This window comes from Phacochoerus africanus, chromosome 2, assembly GCF_016906955.1.
Source record: "Phacochoerus africanus isolate WHEZ1 chromosome 2, ROS_Pafr_v1, whole genome shotgun sequence".
NCBI classification, from domain to species: Eukaryota; Metazoa; Chordata; class Mammalia; order Artiodactyla; family Suidae; genus Phacochoerus; species Phacochoerus africanus.
Window position 1 is genome coordinate 218895146 of NC_062545.1, and position 18744 is coordinate 218913889.

Genomic DNA, 18744 nt, shown 5'->3' on the forward strand with positions numbered 1-18744 from the left:
TATACATATAATTTTTGTGCTGTATACTATGTTAGGAAAACATTCTTTCTAGATGGTGGGATTCCATTGCTTTTTTTTTCTTTGCTTATTTGTCTCTCTTGGTGTGTGGGTGTGTGCCTTGCCTGGAGGCTCCAGTCTCTCGACACAGAATACAATCTCAAATCCAAATATACAAGAAACTGGTTACAATCAAGCTACATCCCAGAGGATTTGAAGGAAAGTTGATGGAGAAAGTGTACTGTAAACTTAGGATACTGTACAAGCTTAAAGCAATATACTGAGGATTTTAATGTTTTCACCAAGACTTAGATAAAAAATCATAAGTATTCCCTCTCTTGTCAACAATATATCCCTTCATTCATTATATCTTTGATTGATATACCAGACAGTACTAATTAATCTAACTATAATCTTAGATTACAAGATTCATGCTGGGTTGTGAGAATATGGATGATTTCAATTTTATTCTTGTTCATAAAATTTAGCATAATGGCCATGCCTAGCTTTATAACAAAGATTTCAAATACTGACTCACTTTATGTCAGTATACAGAATTGTCTGAGACTAAGAGAGAAAAAAAAAAACTGTAAAAGGGCCAAGAACAGAATGATGGGCAAAAGGAGGAAAGATGGGAAGAATGATCCAGAGCCCATGGAAGGGGAGGGGGGATTTCAAAGAGATGGGTGAGGAAAGAGGTGGGGCTTGGACACTTGACTCAAGGTCTAAGTGGCAGCCGGAGGGTTATAAAAGCCTGCTGGAGCAAGGCGGGAAAAGCAGCCTAAGGGCCAGGATTGGCACACACAGGCCAGTAGGCTACAGCAGCTGCAGTATCTAGAGAAAGGCTGAAACGCCCAGAGCAGAAGAGATCAGGTCCAGGATGCCGCGCCTGTTCTCCTACCTCCTAGGTGTCTGGCTGCTCCTGAGCCAACTTCCCAGAGAAATCCCAGGCCAGAGTACGAACGATTTTATTAAGGCATGCGGCCGAGAATTAGTCCGTCTGTGGGTGGAGATCTGTGGCTCGGTCTCCTGGGGAAGAACTGCTCTCAGCCTGGAAGAGCCTCAGCTGGAAACTGGACCCCCGGCAGGTATGAGCTCCCCCGGTTGCTCCACACTTCCCATTGGTTGCCGTCCAGTTGCCGACCAATCGGAACCTGGCTCGAGACCTAATTGGCTGCCAGCGCTCAGCCCTGACTGTGAAGCTGCTGGTGCCTAAAAGTGTGGGCTTTTGCCTCGTAACTTGCTTTCTAGTGAGTATTTCATGGGGGATTTCACCAGAAAGAGGGAAAGCATCAGGAACAGCAAATAGCTTCACTTAAGAGGCCCGGCGCCCTTCACCTCCTGGCAGTCAGAAAGAAGGGAGAAACCACAGAAGTGGTAAGTGCTCAAAGACCCGCAGGAAGCCAGGCGCACCCAGTCCAAAAGATCCCAGAGTCAAGGTCCCAGTCCTGCCTGTAGGTGTGCGGACGGATAGGGCAACTGGACAGGGCATCTTGAGATGCCAGGGTTCAAACAGTGAGGTGAGAGCTGGTTATCGAATACATCTGCGCACCTAAAGGCATAGGACAGAGACCTATGATTGTGCCCTAAAGAGTAAACTTAAAAGGGGCCTTAAATTTAATGGCCTTTCTCCTTTGTTTAAAAAAAAAAACAGTTGGGCTATGGCCCATACCATCAAAAACATATTCTTTATTTTATTTGTAAACTTCACCAAAGGGGAGAACCTAACCTCCCACTTCTTTGAACTGAGTCTTGAAGTTCATGAATGAAATAAAGGACTGAGGAAGAAGAAAAGGATTTGGCCTACAAGAGAAACTGAAAGGGGACTAAGAATCAAGGAAAGTTTGCCCTTCAGACAAACATAGCTGAAAACTTAATTGATACTTCAATCATTTGGAAGCTGTAATACATTTTCTTTAAAAGCAAGATCTCAGAATTGACTACAGCTTAAATCTGGATTTTAAAAATACCCAGTGCTTTGATAGTTATAAGGCATTTATAAAGCTAAATTGGAAGCTAAGTTTAAATAACAATGGAAACTTTTCCTGAGGTGTAGGCTAGTCTAATCAATATAACAGGTTATATAAGTTCAGAGAGGGCAAGCTCAACTCTGAATAATTGTTGTATATTTCATAACACATATACATTTATAAAAAAACACAACTATATTTTATAGGTTATGTCCATACCCTGTATAGAACTGACCCTCATGTAAAATTGTGCACACTAAGTACATTTACTTACATTTTATGGGACTTCAAACAGGATTATAAAGCTATTTACTTTACTTTTCTACATTGTTGATCAGAGATTGATTTACTTAATGAAAGTTTTTACATATTTCTGGTATAATATTTATAGAAGAGTACCACAGAATTTAGGAATTTACTGATTCAAAGTAGGGAAGACTGGATTGCATTATATTTGCTTCATTATTTCACTTTTTCTGAATGAATAATATGCTCTAAAATTATTAAAAACCAAAAAATATACATAAATACAATGAGAAAATGAAAGGCACTCAAAGACATTAAAGACTTGGAAAAAATTTGTGAATCTAATGAGAAAATGAAAATATCTATATTAAATGAAGGATGTAAAGCAATGTTAACATTTGGAGGTAGGTATGTCTATCTCCTGCATTTTCATTTAACATTATATTGTGAGTAACTTCCCACACTGTTGTTCTCAAAAAACATAATTTAAAATTTCTTACTACTATTCCATGTCATAAATCTACCATATATATTTAACCATTCTTAGTGGATATTTAGATTGTCTCCAGATTGTGGCTTAAAAAATAGTTTTCTGAGTATATTTATACTTATATAGATATTTGGCCACATTTCTATTTATGTAGAGGGATTGTGATTTTAAAGCATTTTTCAAGAATTGTCACTTTGGGAGTTCCCCTGGTGGCTCAGTGGAAATGAATCTGACTAGCATCCATGAGGACGCAGATTCAGATCCCTGGCCTCGCTCAGTGGGTTAAGAATCTGGCATTGCTGTGAACTGTGGCAGAGGTCGCAGATTAGGCTCAGATCTGGCTGGCAGCTACAGCTCTGATTTGACCCGTAGCCTGGGTGTGGCCCTAAAAGGACCAAAAAAAAAAAAAAAAAAAAAAGAATTGTCACTTTGCTTGGAGTTCCCGTTGGGGCTCAGTGGTAACAAACCGGACTAGTATCCATGAGGACGTGGGTTCAATCCCTGGCCCCGCTCAGTGGGTTAAGGATCTGGTATTGCTGTGAGCTGTGGTGTAGGTCACAGACAGAGCTCGGACCAGGCGTTGCTGTGGCTGTAGTGTAGGCCAGCAGCTATAGCTCTGATTCAACACCTATCCTGGGAACTTCCACATGTGCAGGTCCACCCCTAAAAAAAATTGTATTTATCACTGCTCAGTACATAATTACCTGGAAATAATCTAACAAAACATTGCCTGCAAGTGAGGATCAAGGGAAATGTTTAAATTACTAATCAAGAATCATTGTGGAAGTACATGTCAATAATTTGTGATTCATGAGGTATAAAACCTCTATTATTAGATAATTTCTATTTGTTTTTATATTATTGAACTGTTAGCTAACCATTTTTCCCACAATGTGTGCAGAAATAATACTCACTGAATCCCTTTTAAAAACTGGATAGATATTTTTAATTAGAAAACGACTATGTGAGTGAGATTTTAGTCCAAAATACAGTGACTATGAAGCATATGTATGAATTCAGATTGACTAGGTCTTTTAGATTCCAGAAGCTTAAGTTGTCTACTGCAAAATGTTTCAAAACAAATTTAAAAAATAATTTTAATAAAAGAGTACGACATAGGCAACAAAAACAAAATTAGACAAATGAGGCTATATCATTTGAAAAACTTCTGCACCACAAAGGAAATAATCAATAGTGAAAAGGCAACCTATGGAATGAGAGATCATATTTGCAAGCCATATATCTGATAAGGCTTAATTTTCAAAATATATAAAGAACTACTACAACTCAATAGCAAAAAAGCCTAATAATCTAATGTTAAAATGGGCTAAAGACTTCAACAGACATTTCTCCAAAGAAGACATACAAATGGCCAACAGATATAAGAAAAAAAAAAGCTCTATATTACTAATCATTAGGGAAATGGAAATCAAAACAACAATGAGCTACCACTTCACATCTGTCAGGATGGCTATTATCAAAAAACAAAAGACAGGTGTGGTTGAGGATGTGGAGACACTGAAATCCATGTATACAATACTGTTGGTGGGAAAGCAAATTTGTACAGCCATTATGGAAAACAATGTGAAGGTTCCTAAAAAAAAAAAAAAAAAATAGAACTACCATATGATCCAGCAATCCCGCTTCTGGGTATTTATTCAAAAGAACTGAAATCAGTATCTTAAAGAGACATTATCACTCCCATATTCACTGAAGAATTATTCACAATAGCCAAGATGTGGAAACAACTTAAACATTCATCCATAGATGAATGAATAAAGAAAAGGTGGTATATACATAAAATGGAGTATTATTTGGCCTTAAAAAAGGAAATCCTGAAATATGCAACAACATGGATGAACCTCGAGGACATTATGCTAAGTGAAATCACCTGCCATAGAAGGACCAATATTGCCTGATTCCATTATTATAGGTATCTAAAATAGTCAAACTCAGAGAAGCAAAGAATAAATGGTCATTACCAGGACTGGGAAGAGGAAAAATTGGAGTTTATGATTATCATGTGTGAAATTTCAATTATGCAAGATAAATTGGTTCTAGAAATCCGATTGATAACATTGTACTATAGATAACCATGGTGTATTGGACACTTAAAATTCTGTTAAAAGGGTAGATCTCATGTTAAATGTTCTTACCAAAAATTTATTTAAAAGATACATGGGAACTCTGTCATATTTTTTAAATTTTCTGCAATTTCAAAGTATTTCAAAATTAAAAGTTCTTAAATTACAAAAATGTGCCAAAAGCCATAACCTATGAATAAACATAATAGAAACTATAAATGTTTTGCCTGCTTCATTAACTGGCTTTAAGTATATGGAAAGTTACTACCAGTTTTTCTTTGCATTCAATAAAGCCCAACTAGGGAAAGTTTTAGAGAAAGGAGAGCTTTTATTGAGGACTAAATACAACTTATGATGTCTCTGGAAAATGTAAAAGTCTCTGGTTACCAAAAAATGATATAAATTCTCACTTTAGTGCCAGTTTAGAACTTGAATGAGAGAAAGCATTAAGAGGAAAATAAAATGTTAGAGTGCTGTTTTCTTTCCAGTGAAAACTCCAACTATTCAAGTTTGTTGTTGGCTGAAGGGAGAGTTAACTGAGACTCTTATAACAACAGAACTCATGGGAAGTGGACCAGTTGGAGATCATTCCTGCCTGGGTGAGGGGGCATAGTTTTCTCTGATCAGTAGGTATCTGCAGTTAGATAGGAATCCATCTTCCATGCATCGATTTATATCTTTTGACCTCATTGTTTCCACTATTTCAGGAGGAATACCTTATTAATATGTTGAAAACGACAGTTTTGCTGTCCATGAAGAACAGCAATATATGATCCAGGTTTACATTATAATTTAAACTTCATCTGTGTTTCTATTTTTTGGTGCTACAACTCAAATGTGTGTTATTAAGATAGATAAGGTTAAGAAAGAATTTACCTGAAAGTTTTTTTAGGGCAGGAAACATATTTTCTTTTTATTTATATCTCTTATCTGGCAGTGCTAGAGACACGGAATAAGTCAATGGATGTTCAACTGAATTGAATGGGTATAAAGAAGGAAGATGTCAGCTGGTCCCTGAAGGTTCCCAGTCCAAGTCCATCCTGGGATACTGAAAAGAACAGGTTCTCTTCAGAGGGAACACACAGAACCTGCATAGTTCATGATCTACAACACTGGAACAAAAACCACACATAGAACATTAGTGAGTAGACACACACCACAAGAGATAATAATCTCTTAAAGTCAGTGATTTGTTGGTTAGTGTTCGTTAACCCATTTATCTATTTAATGTAAAATACTATTCATTTGGAATAAATACTCCATGAAAGAGAAATTATTAAAAAGATGTGTAAGGAGCATCAGAGGCTCATATCTCCTGCCTACTCAATTGAAGCAGCTGGAAGTTCTGCTTTTTTAACTTTATCCTGAAGCAATAACTTGCCACCATGGAACAAATAATATATTTTTCAAGGGTTACTATCATAATTCAGAAGTTGCTTAGTCATGGAAGAAAATTCTCAGATAATAAAAAATTAATCATGGTCAAACTGAGTATTTGTAATGATCAAGATGACTTCAGAAGTGTCAGGAATAGAAAAGAGCTATGATGAAAGCATCAAGGGGACATAAGGAGAGATGACAAAGGGTTTGGGTGGAGTAAAGCAGAACCTTGTTAATGTTGTAGTACTTTAAGCTGCCCAGCTATAATAAACTAAGTTTTAAAAATATCAGAAACTTGCTGAATTTTTTTTATTGTTGAATTCTATTTAGGCAATGCTTTCCTTTATGTCTATGCAAAATTTTATAGTTTTCCAGATGTTCCTTGACATGATTATTTTTTCTCCTCCCCCTCTTTTTTAACTCAGAAACCATGCCATCCTCCATCACCAAAGATGCAGAAATCTTAAAGATGATGTTGGAATTTGTTCCTAATTTGCCACAGGAGCTGAAGGCAACATTGTCTGAGAGGCAACCATCACTGAGAGAGCTACAACAATCTGCATTAAAGGATTCGAATCTTAACTTTGAAGAATTTAAGAAAATTATTCTTAACAGACAAAATGAAGCAGAAGACAAAAGTCTTTTAGAATTAAAAAACTTAGGTTTAGATAAACATTCCAGAAAAAAGAGACTGTTCCGTATGACACTGAGCGAGAAATGTTGTCAAGTAGGTTGTATCAGAAAAGATATCGCTAGATTATGCTGAAAAGGAGCTAATGATATATTTCATATAATGTTCACATGTATTCTCAGTGACATATTCACTTATGCCTCTGTCACCCACTGATTATTAGCACTGTTTAGTGTTTAGGTTTTTCATTTTATGTGTAAGAAAATGTCCCTTGCATTAATGTAGTTTCCGCTAATAATATTTTTTTAAACTAGAAGGTATTTTTGTCTTTTTTATTAATGATATAATTATATTACTACTGTTCTAATGCTGCTAACTTAAAATTATAGTAAAGCCTTTATCACTTTAGCCACACACAATAACTCAACTTAAGGAAAATTTTAGAAATAACTTAGTAAAATGCTATGTCTTGCATTAGTGAGAATGGACAAGTCTTTTTTGAAATTTGTACCTAGTAAATTATAACCTGTTAACATTTTTCATCCAAACCTGATGCCCAAATGTTCTTTCTCTAATATAAAATAAATCATTTTAAAAGCAAAAAATAAATAAAAATTAAAAATAAGCTACCCAATGCCTAACATCAGGTACATAAAATGGACCAAAACATTTTTTTCTGACATAAACTCTTAGATTGAATATACAGAGTCAAAACGCCTGAACTTTTTTAGTAGATTTTAGGATACTTTTTTGTGTCATATTGAACTGTTAATTGCAAAAAGCAAATTGGACCCTAAATAAATTTAATTTAGTTGAGGTCATATAAACTCAAGTGTTTTTCAAACTAGGGTTCTTGCCTTATTTCTACTGTCTAAAACCCTAAAATTTAAATTATAATTTTTAAGGAGAAAAATGAATATATATGTATATATATATGCATACATGTATATACAGAGAGAAAAATAAACAATTCAGTATTATATATTTTTTTCTGTTTTTACAGAAAAACTGGTTTAGCAAGGAAACATACTTTATGTTTGTTACTTTAAAATTTATGAACCATTCCCATAACAAATAACTATGAGATGATAAGAGAACTTGTTAGTATAGTACATTAACAAAGTTAGCATCTTGTTGGTATGTAGCCAGTTCCTTTGATTTATATACAGTTACATTTTTAGGCAGCATTTACAGAAAAAGTGCACTTAAATTGCAATTTAATTTCCATCAAATGTCTGTCAAGAGAATTTCAAAGGATTAAAAGAGCAACTCCCATATAAATTCCCATACATGAATAATCATCACCAGGCTGCCAAGGTTTACTAAGTCCTCACCAAGGCCACCTTGTAAAACTTTAAAATGGCTGGGCAACCTCAGAGGCTGTAAGACACCTTGGACAAAGCCAGGAAAAGCACTGTCTGAATTGGAAAATCCAACACAGGAGAACAAGGACAGTGACCAGGAAACTTACTGCCCAGACCCAACAAAGAGGCATCTCTGGACCCAAGAGGCATTTCCCCAGATCCACTTGGGCCCATGTCCCTCATCTGCTTCTCCACAAAATCCTTGAAGACAGTGCTTGCTATTCCGTAGTCCCAGAGGTATTCACTATCTCTGACTTTATGATCACTTTTTAAGTGGTACAAAGACAGTCTATGGTTAATCGTCTACTATAAACACTATGATTATCAGTTAACAGCCTGAAGATACGTGATTCTTGGGTTACTAAAGTCCTCCTAAAACTCTCATGAGAAACTGATGATTGTATGCTTAATTTATTTCTCATATAAAAATTTACTGTTTTGGAATACCTGGTGGCCTTGTGGTTAAGGACTCAAGATTGTCACTGCTGTGCCTCAGGTTCAACCCCTGTCCCAGGAAATTCTATGCATCATGGGCACAGCCAAAAAATTTTTTTTACTTTGTTTATATATATATGTATCCATTAGGATGGTGTTCTCTGTAAATAACAGTCCTGCAACAACGGCTTCAAAGATGAATGGGAAGTACACATCCAACCCTGTTTAGCATCTGAACAATGCCAGCAGTCTCCTCCCAGTTTTCTAGTCATGTCTGTTTAACATACAGGCCTTCCTCCTCATGATCCCAAGATGAGTTTTGAAGCTCCAGCTCTCAGTGTAACATTTTAGGCAGAGAAGAAAAAAAGGGACAGAAAAAGGCTTAGTGCCTGGATCAGAAAAGCAAAGGCTTTATCAGAAACCTCCACATGTATGCTTATTTCACATTGGCCAGAACTGTTTCACATGGGTACTACAATCAGCAGAGACACTGGGAAATCATTTCTACCACTTAGAGCCTAGAGAGTTGAGGCAGGCAAGGGAGATCTAGAAAGGAGATTGGGTCAGTCAAACTACAGCTTCACTTACACTTGCTGCTTTTGTACCTACAAGGTCTATTTCAAAGACATTAAAATTTATTTATTAGCCTTCACCATTAAGATTAATTCCAATTGGATTTGGATCCAAAGGATATGGATAAAACAAAGATATCTTTGGAATCCAGTAGACATGGGTAGGAGTGCTCCAGCATTTATCAGCTATATGCATAGACACAATTTTTCTCTTTAAAAAGCAGACTTCCTTTTGTTTTGACTAAAAACATTTAATTTCTGAATTAATAGGCACGTTTTAATTGAAGAACAGCTGTCATACAATACAGTGAGGCACAGTTTTAAAGGTTATAATTTATAGCTATAAAATATTAGCTATATTCCCTGTATTGTACAATACATCCTAGTAGCTTATTTTATATATAATAGTTTGTACCTTTTATTTCCCTACCCCTATGTTGCTCCTCCCTCCTCTCCCCTCCCCACTGGGTCTGTTCTCCGTATCTAGAAGTCTGCTTCTTTCTTGATACATTCACTAGTTTGCTGTATTTTTTAGATTCTACATATAAGTGATATCATACAGTAGCTTTCTTTGAATTATTTCATTTAGCATAATGCCCTACAAGTCCATCCATGTTACTTCAAATGGCAAAATTTCATTTTTCTTGGCTGAGTAATATTCCATTATATATAATGGCATGTGTGTGTGTACATGTATATATACATGGATAGAAGATGTGATATATGTGTGTATATATACACACATACACACACATATACATCTTCTACCCATTCATCTGTTGATGAATATTTGGGTTGCTTCCATATCTTGGCAAATGTAAGTAATACTGCTATCATCATTGGAGTACATGCATCTTTTTGAATTAGTGTTTTTGTTTTTTTCAGTTATACACCCAGGAGCAGAACTGCTAGGTAATATGGTAATTCTATTTTTAGTTTTTTGAGAAACTTCCATACTGTTTTCCACACTGACTGCACTGATTTACATTTCCACCAACAGTGTACAAGTGTTCCTATTTAAAATTTTATTTGGTTTGCATTTTAGGGCCATACAGAAGTTTGTGGGCTCTGGAAGTACCTGGGATAGGGTTCAAATCAGAGCTGCAGCTGCTGGCCTACACCACAGTCATAGCAATGCAGGACCCAAGCCCTGTCTGCCACCTACACCACAGCTCATGGCAATGCTGGATCCTTAACCCACTGAGACAAATACTATACAATATCATTTATATGTAGAATCTAAAAAATACAACAAACTGGTGAATGTACAAGAAAGAAGCAGACTTAGAGATATGGAGAACAGACTAGTGGTTCCAGTGGGGAGGGGGAAGGAGGGAGGAGCAACATAGGAGTCGGGAAATAAAAGGTACAAACTATTATATATAAAATAAGCTACTAGGATATACTGTACAACACGGGAAATATAGCCAATACTTTGTTTGATATATTCTTTGCAAACAATCAGATTGGACACTAAATTTAATTTGGATTTTTGTGCCAAAATGACTTCATTTTTTGAATTAAAATTTAAAAATTTTTCCAATTTTTTTTCCCTATTTTATTGAACTATAGTTTTCAAAGTAGGTATCTTTCACCTCTTTGGTTAAGTTTATTCCTAAGCACTTTATTATTTTTGATGCTTTACTATAAATGGGATCAATTCCTTTATTTCTTTTTCAGATAATTTGTTGTTGATATATAGAAACACTACTGATTTTTCTAAGTTAATTTTGTATACTCAACTTTACTGAATTTGTTGATAGCTCTAAGAGTTTTAAGTCTTTAGGATTTTCTATATGTAAAACCATATCAAAGGAGGCAAGATGGTGGAAGAGTAAGAGGAGGTGCTCACCCTCTCCCACAAACATAGCAAAAAAACACATCTACACGTAAAATGACTTGTACACAACATCAACTGAAGGCTGGCAGAAGAACTTAAACATCCAAAAAGGGCAAGAAACTCTTGACATAACTGGGAATAACAAAAGGAAAAAAGAGAGAGAGAGAAAAGGAATCAGGACGGGACCAGCATTCCTGAGAGGGAACTGTGAAGGAGAAAGGGAACCCACACCCTGAGAAGTCACCTAACTGACAGAAATATCAGCCAAGTCGGAGGGATCTCCAAGATGTCGAGAAAAGTGCAACAGCAGGTCTGAGAACCGAAAAGCAGAGTGAGAGATGAACAGATCATCTGAAGCACTGGCACAGACACCACAGCCTGAGACACTCAGGTGGGGGCTGGGAGTTGAGACTTAGGTTCCAGAGGTCAGTTCCTGGGAGCGGGCTGGGGTTGGTGGTATGGAGTCAGCCTAAGGGGCTAGGAAGTGGTGCACAGTAGGCGGGGAAAGAGGTACAATAAGGTCTGGGGAGTGGAAAGCCATGGCAGAGGGAACCCGGGAGAATGTCTGGGCCCGCAGGAGAGACATTGGGGAGGGGAGATGGGGAGGGGAGGACTGCCATAGAAAAGCCCTTGCACCCCAGCTACGAACTTGCCCTCCAACTCACAGGGGGCAGAGTGTTCCCGGAGCAAACCCCCCTGCCCACACAGCCAGAAGCCACTCGCTATCCTCCGTGGGCCAGGCACCCCCTGCCCATGGGAAGCCACCCACCAGCCCGCCCTGGACTGTGCCAAACTATAGTATGGCTTCCCCAAATTCACAGAAAAAGAAAAACACAAGCAAGATGAAGAAGCTCAGAAACCAATTCCAGTTAAAGGAATAGGAGAAATCACCTAAAGCAGTCAACAATGAAGCAGACCTCTGCAGTCTGACAGACTTTGAGTTCAAAAGGGAGATAGTGAATATAGTGAAGGAATTAAGAGAGGATATGAACGGTAATGCAGATTCCTTCAGAAAGGAACTAGAAAATATAAGGAGGAACATAGAAAAATTAGAAAATTCATTTGCAGAGATACAAACTGAGCTAAAGGCAATAAAAACCAGAATGAATGAATTAGTGATGTGGAAAATAGAATAATGGAAATCACCCAAACAGGAAAGCTGACAGAAAACCAAATGAAAAAAAAATGAAAGCAATATAAGAGACCTATAGAATAATATAAAGCCAATCTACACATAATAGGAATTCCAGAAGGAGAAGAAAAAGAAAAGGGGGAGTTCCCGTCATGGCTCAGTGGTTAACACATCTGACTAGGAACCATGAGGTTGCGGGTTTGATCCCTGCCCTTGCTCAGTGGGTTGAGGATCTGGCATTGCCGTGAGCTGTGGTGTAGGTTGCAGATGCGGCTCAGATCCTGCGTTGCTGTGGCTCTGGTATAGGCTGGCAGCTATAGCTCCGATTTCACCCCTAGCCTGGGAACCTCCATATGCCACAGGAGCAGCCCACGAAATGGCAAAAAAAAAAAAAAAAAAAAGGGATTGAAAATATATTTGAAGAAATTATGGCTGAAAACTTTCCAAATCTAAAGGATACTGATATCAAGATACAGGAAGCACAGAGGGCTCCAAACAAGTTGAACCCAAATAGGCCCACACCAAGACATATTATAATAAAAACAGCAAAAGTTAAAAATAGATAATTCTAAAGGCAGCAAGAGAAAAGCAAAGCATTAATTGTAAGGGAACCCCCCCATAAGGCTATCAGCTGATTTCTCTATAGAAACACTACAGGCCAGGAGGGAGTGGCAAGATATACTTAAAGCTCTGAAAGGAAAAAATCTGCAACCTAGAATACTCTATCCAGCAAGAATATCACTTAAAATAGAAGGGGAAATAAAGAATTTCTCCAACAAACAAAAGCTAAAAGAGTACAGCAATACTAAACCCATTCTAAAAGAAATACTGAAAGGGCTTCTCTAAATTTAAAAAACAAAAAGGAAGAACTGGGATGAAGGAAACCACAGTTGGAAAGCAGTCACTTAAATAAGCCAGCATACAGATCTAAACATTAAGATGTTAAAAAAAAAAAAAAAGACATCAAAATCACACAGTGTGGGCAAGAGAAGGAAGAAAAAATAGATGCTTTTTTTATTTTAATGATATGTTTGAGCCTATATGAGTATCAGGCTAAAGCAAGCAGATACAGGAAGGGCTTAACGTGCTTAAAAAACAGGGCAACCACAAATCAAAACTGAACATTACATTCACAAAAATTGAAAAGTACTCAAGCATAAAATAAATGGACATCATCCAACCCAAAAGATAAAAGAAGAAAAGAGAAACATAGAATCAACTGGAAAACAAGGTTTAAAATGGCAATAAATAAACATCTATCAATAATTACCTTAAATGTCAATGGACTGAATGCTCTAATCAAAAGATACAGAGTGGCAGATTGAATAAAAAAGCAAAAGCCTAAAATCTGCTGTCTATGAGTGACTCACATTAGGGCAACGGACACATATAGATTGAAAGTGAGGGTATGGGAAGAGATATTTCATGCCAATGGACAAGACAGGAAAGCAGGAGTTTCAATATGCATATCATACAAAATACCCTTTAAAACAAAGGCCATAAAGAAAGACAAAGAAGGACACTGTTTAATGGTTAAAGGATCCATTCAAGAATAGAATATTACAATCATCAATATATATGTCCCTAATATAGGAGCACCAAGATACCTACAACAAATACTAACAGACATAAAAGGAGAAATTGATGGGAATACAATCACAATAGGAGACTTTAACACCCCACTCACATCAATGGACAGATCCTCTAGATAGGAAATCAATAAGGCAACAGAGATCCTAAATGACAGTAGAAAAGTTAGACTTAATTGACATTTTCAGGACATTACATCCAAAAAATCAGAATACACATTCTTCTCAAGTGCACGTGGAACATTCTCAAGACTTGATCATATATTGGGGCACAAAGCTAACCTCAACAAATTTAAGAGTATAGAAATTGTTTCAAGTATCTTCTCTGACCACAAGGTCATGTAACTAGAAATCGAGCACAGGAAAAGATATGAGAAAAAAACCTATGACATGGAGACTAAACATCACGCTACTAAAAAACCAATGGGTCAATGAGGAAGTCAAGAAGGAAATTAAATACCTCAAGACAAATGATAATGAAGACACAACCACTCAAAATCTATGGGATGCCGCAAAAGCAGTGAGAGAGGAAAGTTCACAGCAATACAGGCCTTCCTCAAAAAAGAAGAAAAATCTCAAATTGACAACTTAACGCACCACCTAAATGAATTATAAAAATAAGAACAAAAAAAAAAAACTTAAAGGCAGCAGAAGGAAGGAAATCATAAAGATCAAAGAGGAAATCAATAAAACAGAGATTTGAAAAAACAATAGAAAAAAATCAATAAAACCAAGAGCTGGTTGTTTGAAGAGGTAAACATAATTGACAAACCTCTGGCCAGACTCACAAAGAAGAGGAGAGAAAAATCCCAAATAAACAAAATGAGAAGTGAAAAGAGAGAAGTCCTAACGGATACTACAGAAACACACACAAAAAAACTATGAACAATTGTATGCCAAAATATTTGACAACCTAGAAGAAATGGACAACTTTCTAGAGACTTACAGCCTGACAAAACTGAATCAGGAAGAAATAGATCAACTGAACAGCCAAATCACTAGAAATGAAATTGAATATGTCATAAAAAACACTCCCTACAAATACAAGTCCAGGACCAGATGGCTTTACAGGCGAATTCTACCAAACATACAAAGAGGATCTTATACCCAGCCTCCTTAAACTTTTCCAAAAGGTTCAAGAAGAAGGAACACTACCAAAGACATTCTATGACACCACCATCACCCTAATTCCAAAACCAGACAAAGATACCACCAAAAAGGAAAAGTATAGGCCAGTATCTTTGATGAATATAGAGGCAAAAATTCTCAACAAAATTTTAGCCAACCGAATCCAACAACATATCAAAAAGATCACAAACCACAATCAGGTGGGATTCATCCCAGGTTGACAAGGATGGTTCAACATACACAAATTAATCAACATCATACACCACATTAACAAAAGAAAAGTCAAAAACCACATGATCATCTCAACAGATGCAGAAAAAGCATTTGATAAAGGCCAACATATATTCATGATTAAAAAAAAAAAAAAAAAAACTCTTACCAAAGTGGGTATAGAGTGAGCATACCTTAACATAATAAAAGCCATTTATGACAAACCCACAGCAAATATAATACTCAATGGAGAAAAGCTGAAAGCCTTCCCACTAAAATCTGAAACAAGGATGCCCACTCTCACTACTGTTATTCAACATAGTATTGGAAGTCCTAGTCATAGAAATCAGACAAACTGAAGAAATAAAAGGCATCCAAATAGGAAGAAAAGAGGTAAAACTGTGCACTGTATGCAGATGACTTAATACTATATATAGAAAAACCCTAAGGACTAACCCAAAAACTACTTGAGCTGATCAACAGATTCAGCAAAGTAGCAGGATATGATTAACATTCAGAAATCAGTCACATTTCTCTATACTAACAATGAAATATTAGAAAAGGAGTATGAAAATACAATACCTTTTAAAATTGCACCCCAAAAAACCAAATACCTGGGAATACACCTGACCAAGGAGGTAAAGGACTTAAATGCCAAGAATTGTAAAACATTAATCAGGGAAATTAAAGAGGATGCAAAGAAATGGAAAGGTAGTCCATGCTCCTGGGTTGGAAAAATGAATATTGTAAAAATGGCCATACTACCCAAAGCAATCTACAGATTCAACGCAATCCCTATCCGGTTACCCATGACATTTTTCACAGAACTAGAACAAACAATCCAGAAATTTATATGGAACCACAAAAGACCCAGAATTGCCAAAGCAATCCCGAGGGACAAAAACCAAGAGGCAGACATGACTCTCCCAGACTTCAGGCAATATTACAAAGCCACAGTCATCAGGACAGTGTGGTACTGGTACCAAAACAGACAGACAGATCAATGGAACAGAATAGAGAATCCAGAAATAAACCCAGACACACCTATGGTCAATTAATCTTTGAAAAAGGAGGCAAGAATATAAAATGGGAAAAAGACAAGTCTTTTCAGAAAGTATTGCTGGGAAACCTGGACAGTTGCCTGCAAATCAATGAAACTGAAACACATACCCTCACACCATGTACAAAAATAAACTGAAAATGGCTTAAACACTCAAACATGTAAGACAAGACACCATCAAATGCCTGGAAGAGAACATAGGCAAAACATTCTCTGACATCAACCTTACAAATATTTTTCTCAGGTCAGTCTCCCAAAGCAACAGAAATAAAAGCAAAAATAAACCAATGGGACCTAATTAAACTGACAAGCTTTTCCACAGCAAAGGAAACCATAAGAAAAACAAAAAGACAACTTACAGCATGGGAGGAAAGAGTTTCCAACAATGCAACTTACAAGGGTTAAATCTCTAGAATACACAAGCAACTTATACAACTCAACAGCAAAAAAGTCAACAACCCAATGGAAAAATGGGCAAAAGACCTGAATAGACACTTTTCCAAAGAAGATATACAGATGGCCAACAAGCACATGAAAAAATGCTCAACATTACTGATTATTAGAGAAATGCACATCAAAACTACTACGAGGTTCCACCTCACACCAGTCAGAACAGCCGTCATTAATAAGTCCACAAATAACAAGTGCTGGAGGGGGTTTGGAGAAAAGGGAACCCTCCTGCACTGTTGGTAGGAATGTAAGCTGGTACAACCACTATGGAGGTACCTTAGAAAACTATACATAGAACTACCATATGACCCAGCAATCCCACTCTTGGGCATATATCCGGACAAAACTCTACTTAAAAGAGACACACGCACATGCATGTTCATTGCAGCACTATTCACAACAGCCAAGACATGGAAACAACCCAAATGTCCATCGACAGATGATTGGATTAAGAGGTTGTGGTATATATACCCAATGTAATACTACTCAGCCATAAAAAAGAACAAAATGCCATTTGCAGCAACATGGATGGAACTAGAGACTCTCATACTGAGTGAAGTTAAGTCAGAAAAAGAAAGACAAATACTATATGATATCACTTATATCTGCAATCTAATATGTGGCACAAATGAACTTTTCCACAGAAAAGAAAATCATGGATTTGGAGAATAGACTTGTGGTTGCCAAGGGGGAGGTTGAGGGGGAGGGAGTCGGATGGATTGGGAGCTTGGGGTTAATAGATGCAAACTATTGCTTTTGGAATGGATTAGCAATGAGATCTTGCTGTGTAGCACTGAGAACTATGTCTGGTTGCTTATGATGGAGCATGGCAATGGGAGAAAAAGGATGTATACATGTAACTGGGTCACTAGGCTGTACAGTAGAAAAAAAATTGTATTGTGGAAATAACAATAAAAAATATATGTGTATATTTAACACAAAAAAAATCTGACAATTACTATTGAGAAAACCTTTTTTTTAAGATTGACATTGAATTAAAACGCTATTAACTTTTTAAAGCCTTTTTGAAGTAAAAGTAAATTCATTTCTAAAAGTGAAAAATAAAACCTTATCATCTGCAAATAAACAATTATACTTTTTTATTTTCTTACTTTATTGCTTTGGCAAGGACTTCCAGTACTATGTTGAATAGGAGATGATGAGAGTGGATACCCGTATTTTGTTCCTGATCTTAGAGGAAAAACTTTCAACCTTTCACCATTCAGTATAACATAAGATGTGGGCTTATTACATATGGCCTTTATTGTGTCAAGTTACATTCCTTTATACCTAACTTGTTAAGAGTTTTTATCCTGAGCAGATGCTGAATTTTGTCTAATGCTTTTTCTGTACCTACTAAGATATGATTTTCTTTCATTCATTAATGTGATGTATCACACTGACTGATTCACAAATGTTGAACCATCCTTGCATGACAAATATAAATCCCACTTGATCATGGTGAATCACCCTTTTTATGTTCTATTTCACTTGCTAGTATTTTATTGATATTTTTGCATCTATATTCATCAGCAATATTGGTTTGGAAATTTCTTTTCTGGTAGTGTCTTTACCTGGCTTTGGTATCATTGTAATGCTGGTCTCATAAAATAAGTTTGGGAGTGTTCCCTCCTTTACATTTTTGGGAAGGCTTTGACAAGGATTGGTGTTAATTTTTCTTCAAATAGCTGGTAAAATTCACCAGTGAAGCCATCTCGTCCTAGTCTTTTCTTCTTTGGGAGATTTTGATTACTGATTCAACCATTTACTACTAATTGGTCTATTAGGATCTTGTCTTTCTTCCAATTCAGCCTTGGTAGTTTGTATGTTCCTAAGAATTTTTCCATTTCTCTGGGTTGTCCAATTTGTTGGCATGTGGGTGTTCATAGTAGATTCTTACAGTCCTTTCTATCTCTGTGGTATCATCAGTTATAATGTGTCCTTTTTCATTTATAATTTTGTTGATTTGGATCCTTTTTTCTTTGGTTAGTCTAGCTAACAGTTTTGTTTATCTTTTCAAAGAACTCTTAGTTTGGCAAATCTTTTCCACTGTTTTCATTATTCCTACTCTACGATTTATTATTTATTTCCTTCTGCTATTTTTTTCTTCTTTTTCTTGTTTCTTAAGGTGTAGAGTTAGCTTGTTTATTTGGGATCTTTCTTGCT

The 18744-nt window shown here is 36.5% G+C and overlaps 1 protein-coding gene across 1 annotated transcript; it reads left to right on the top strand.

The window, feature by feature from the left end:
• The first annotated feature begins 791 nt into the window (after nucleotides 1-791).
• Nucleotides 792-7111, top strand: LOC125121279 (prorelaxin). The gene is made up of 2 exons (XM_047769543.1): nucleotides 792-1085; nucleotides 6593-7111. The coding sequence occupies exons 1-2, from the start codon at nucleotides 878-880 to the stop codon at nucleotides 6931-6933; spliced, it is 549 nt and encodes a 182-aa protein (XP_047625499.1). The 5' UTR covers nucleotides 792-877; the 3' UTR covers nucleotides 6934-7111.
• Nucleotides 7112-18744: the final 11633 nt, after the last annotated feature.

Bases quoted from the DNA above. Each gene is read 5' to 3' on its own strand.
- LOC125121279 (XM_047769543.1), top strand. From the start codon at position 878: ATGCCGCGCCTGTTCTCCTACCTCCTAGGTGTCTGGCTGCTCCTGAGC. The intron at 1,086-6,592 runs GTATGAGCTCCC...TTTTTAACTCAG, and splicing joins GGAAACTGGACCCCCGGCAG to AAACCATGCCATCCTCCATC.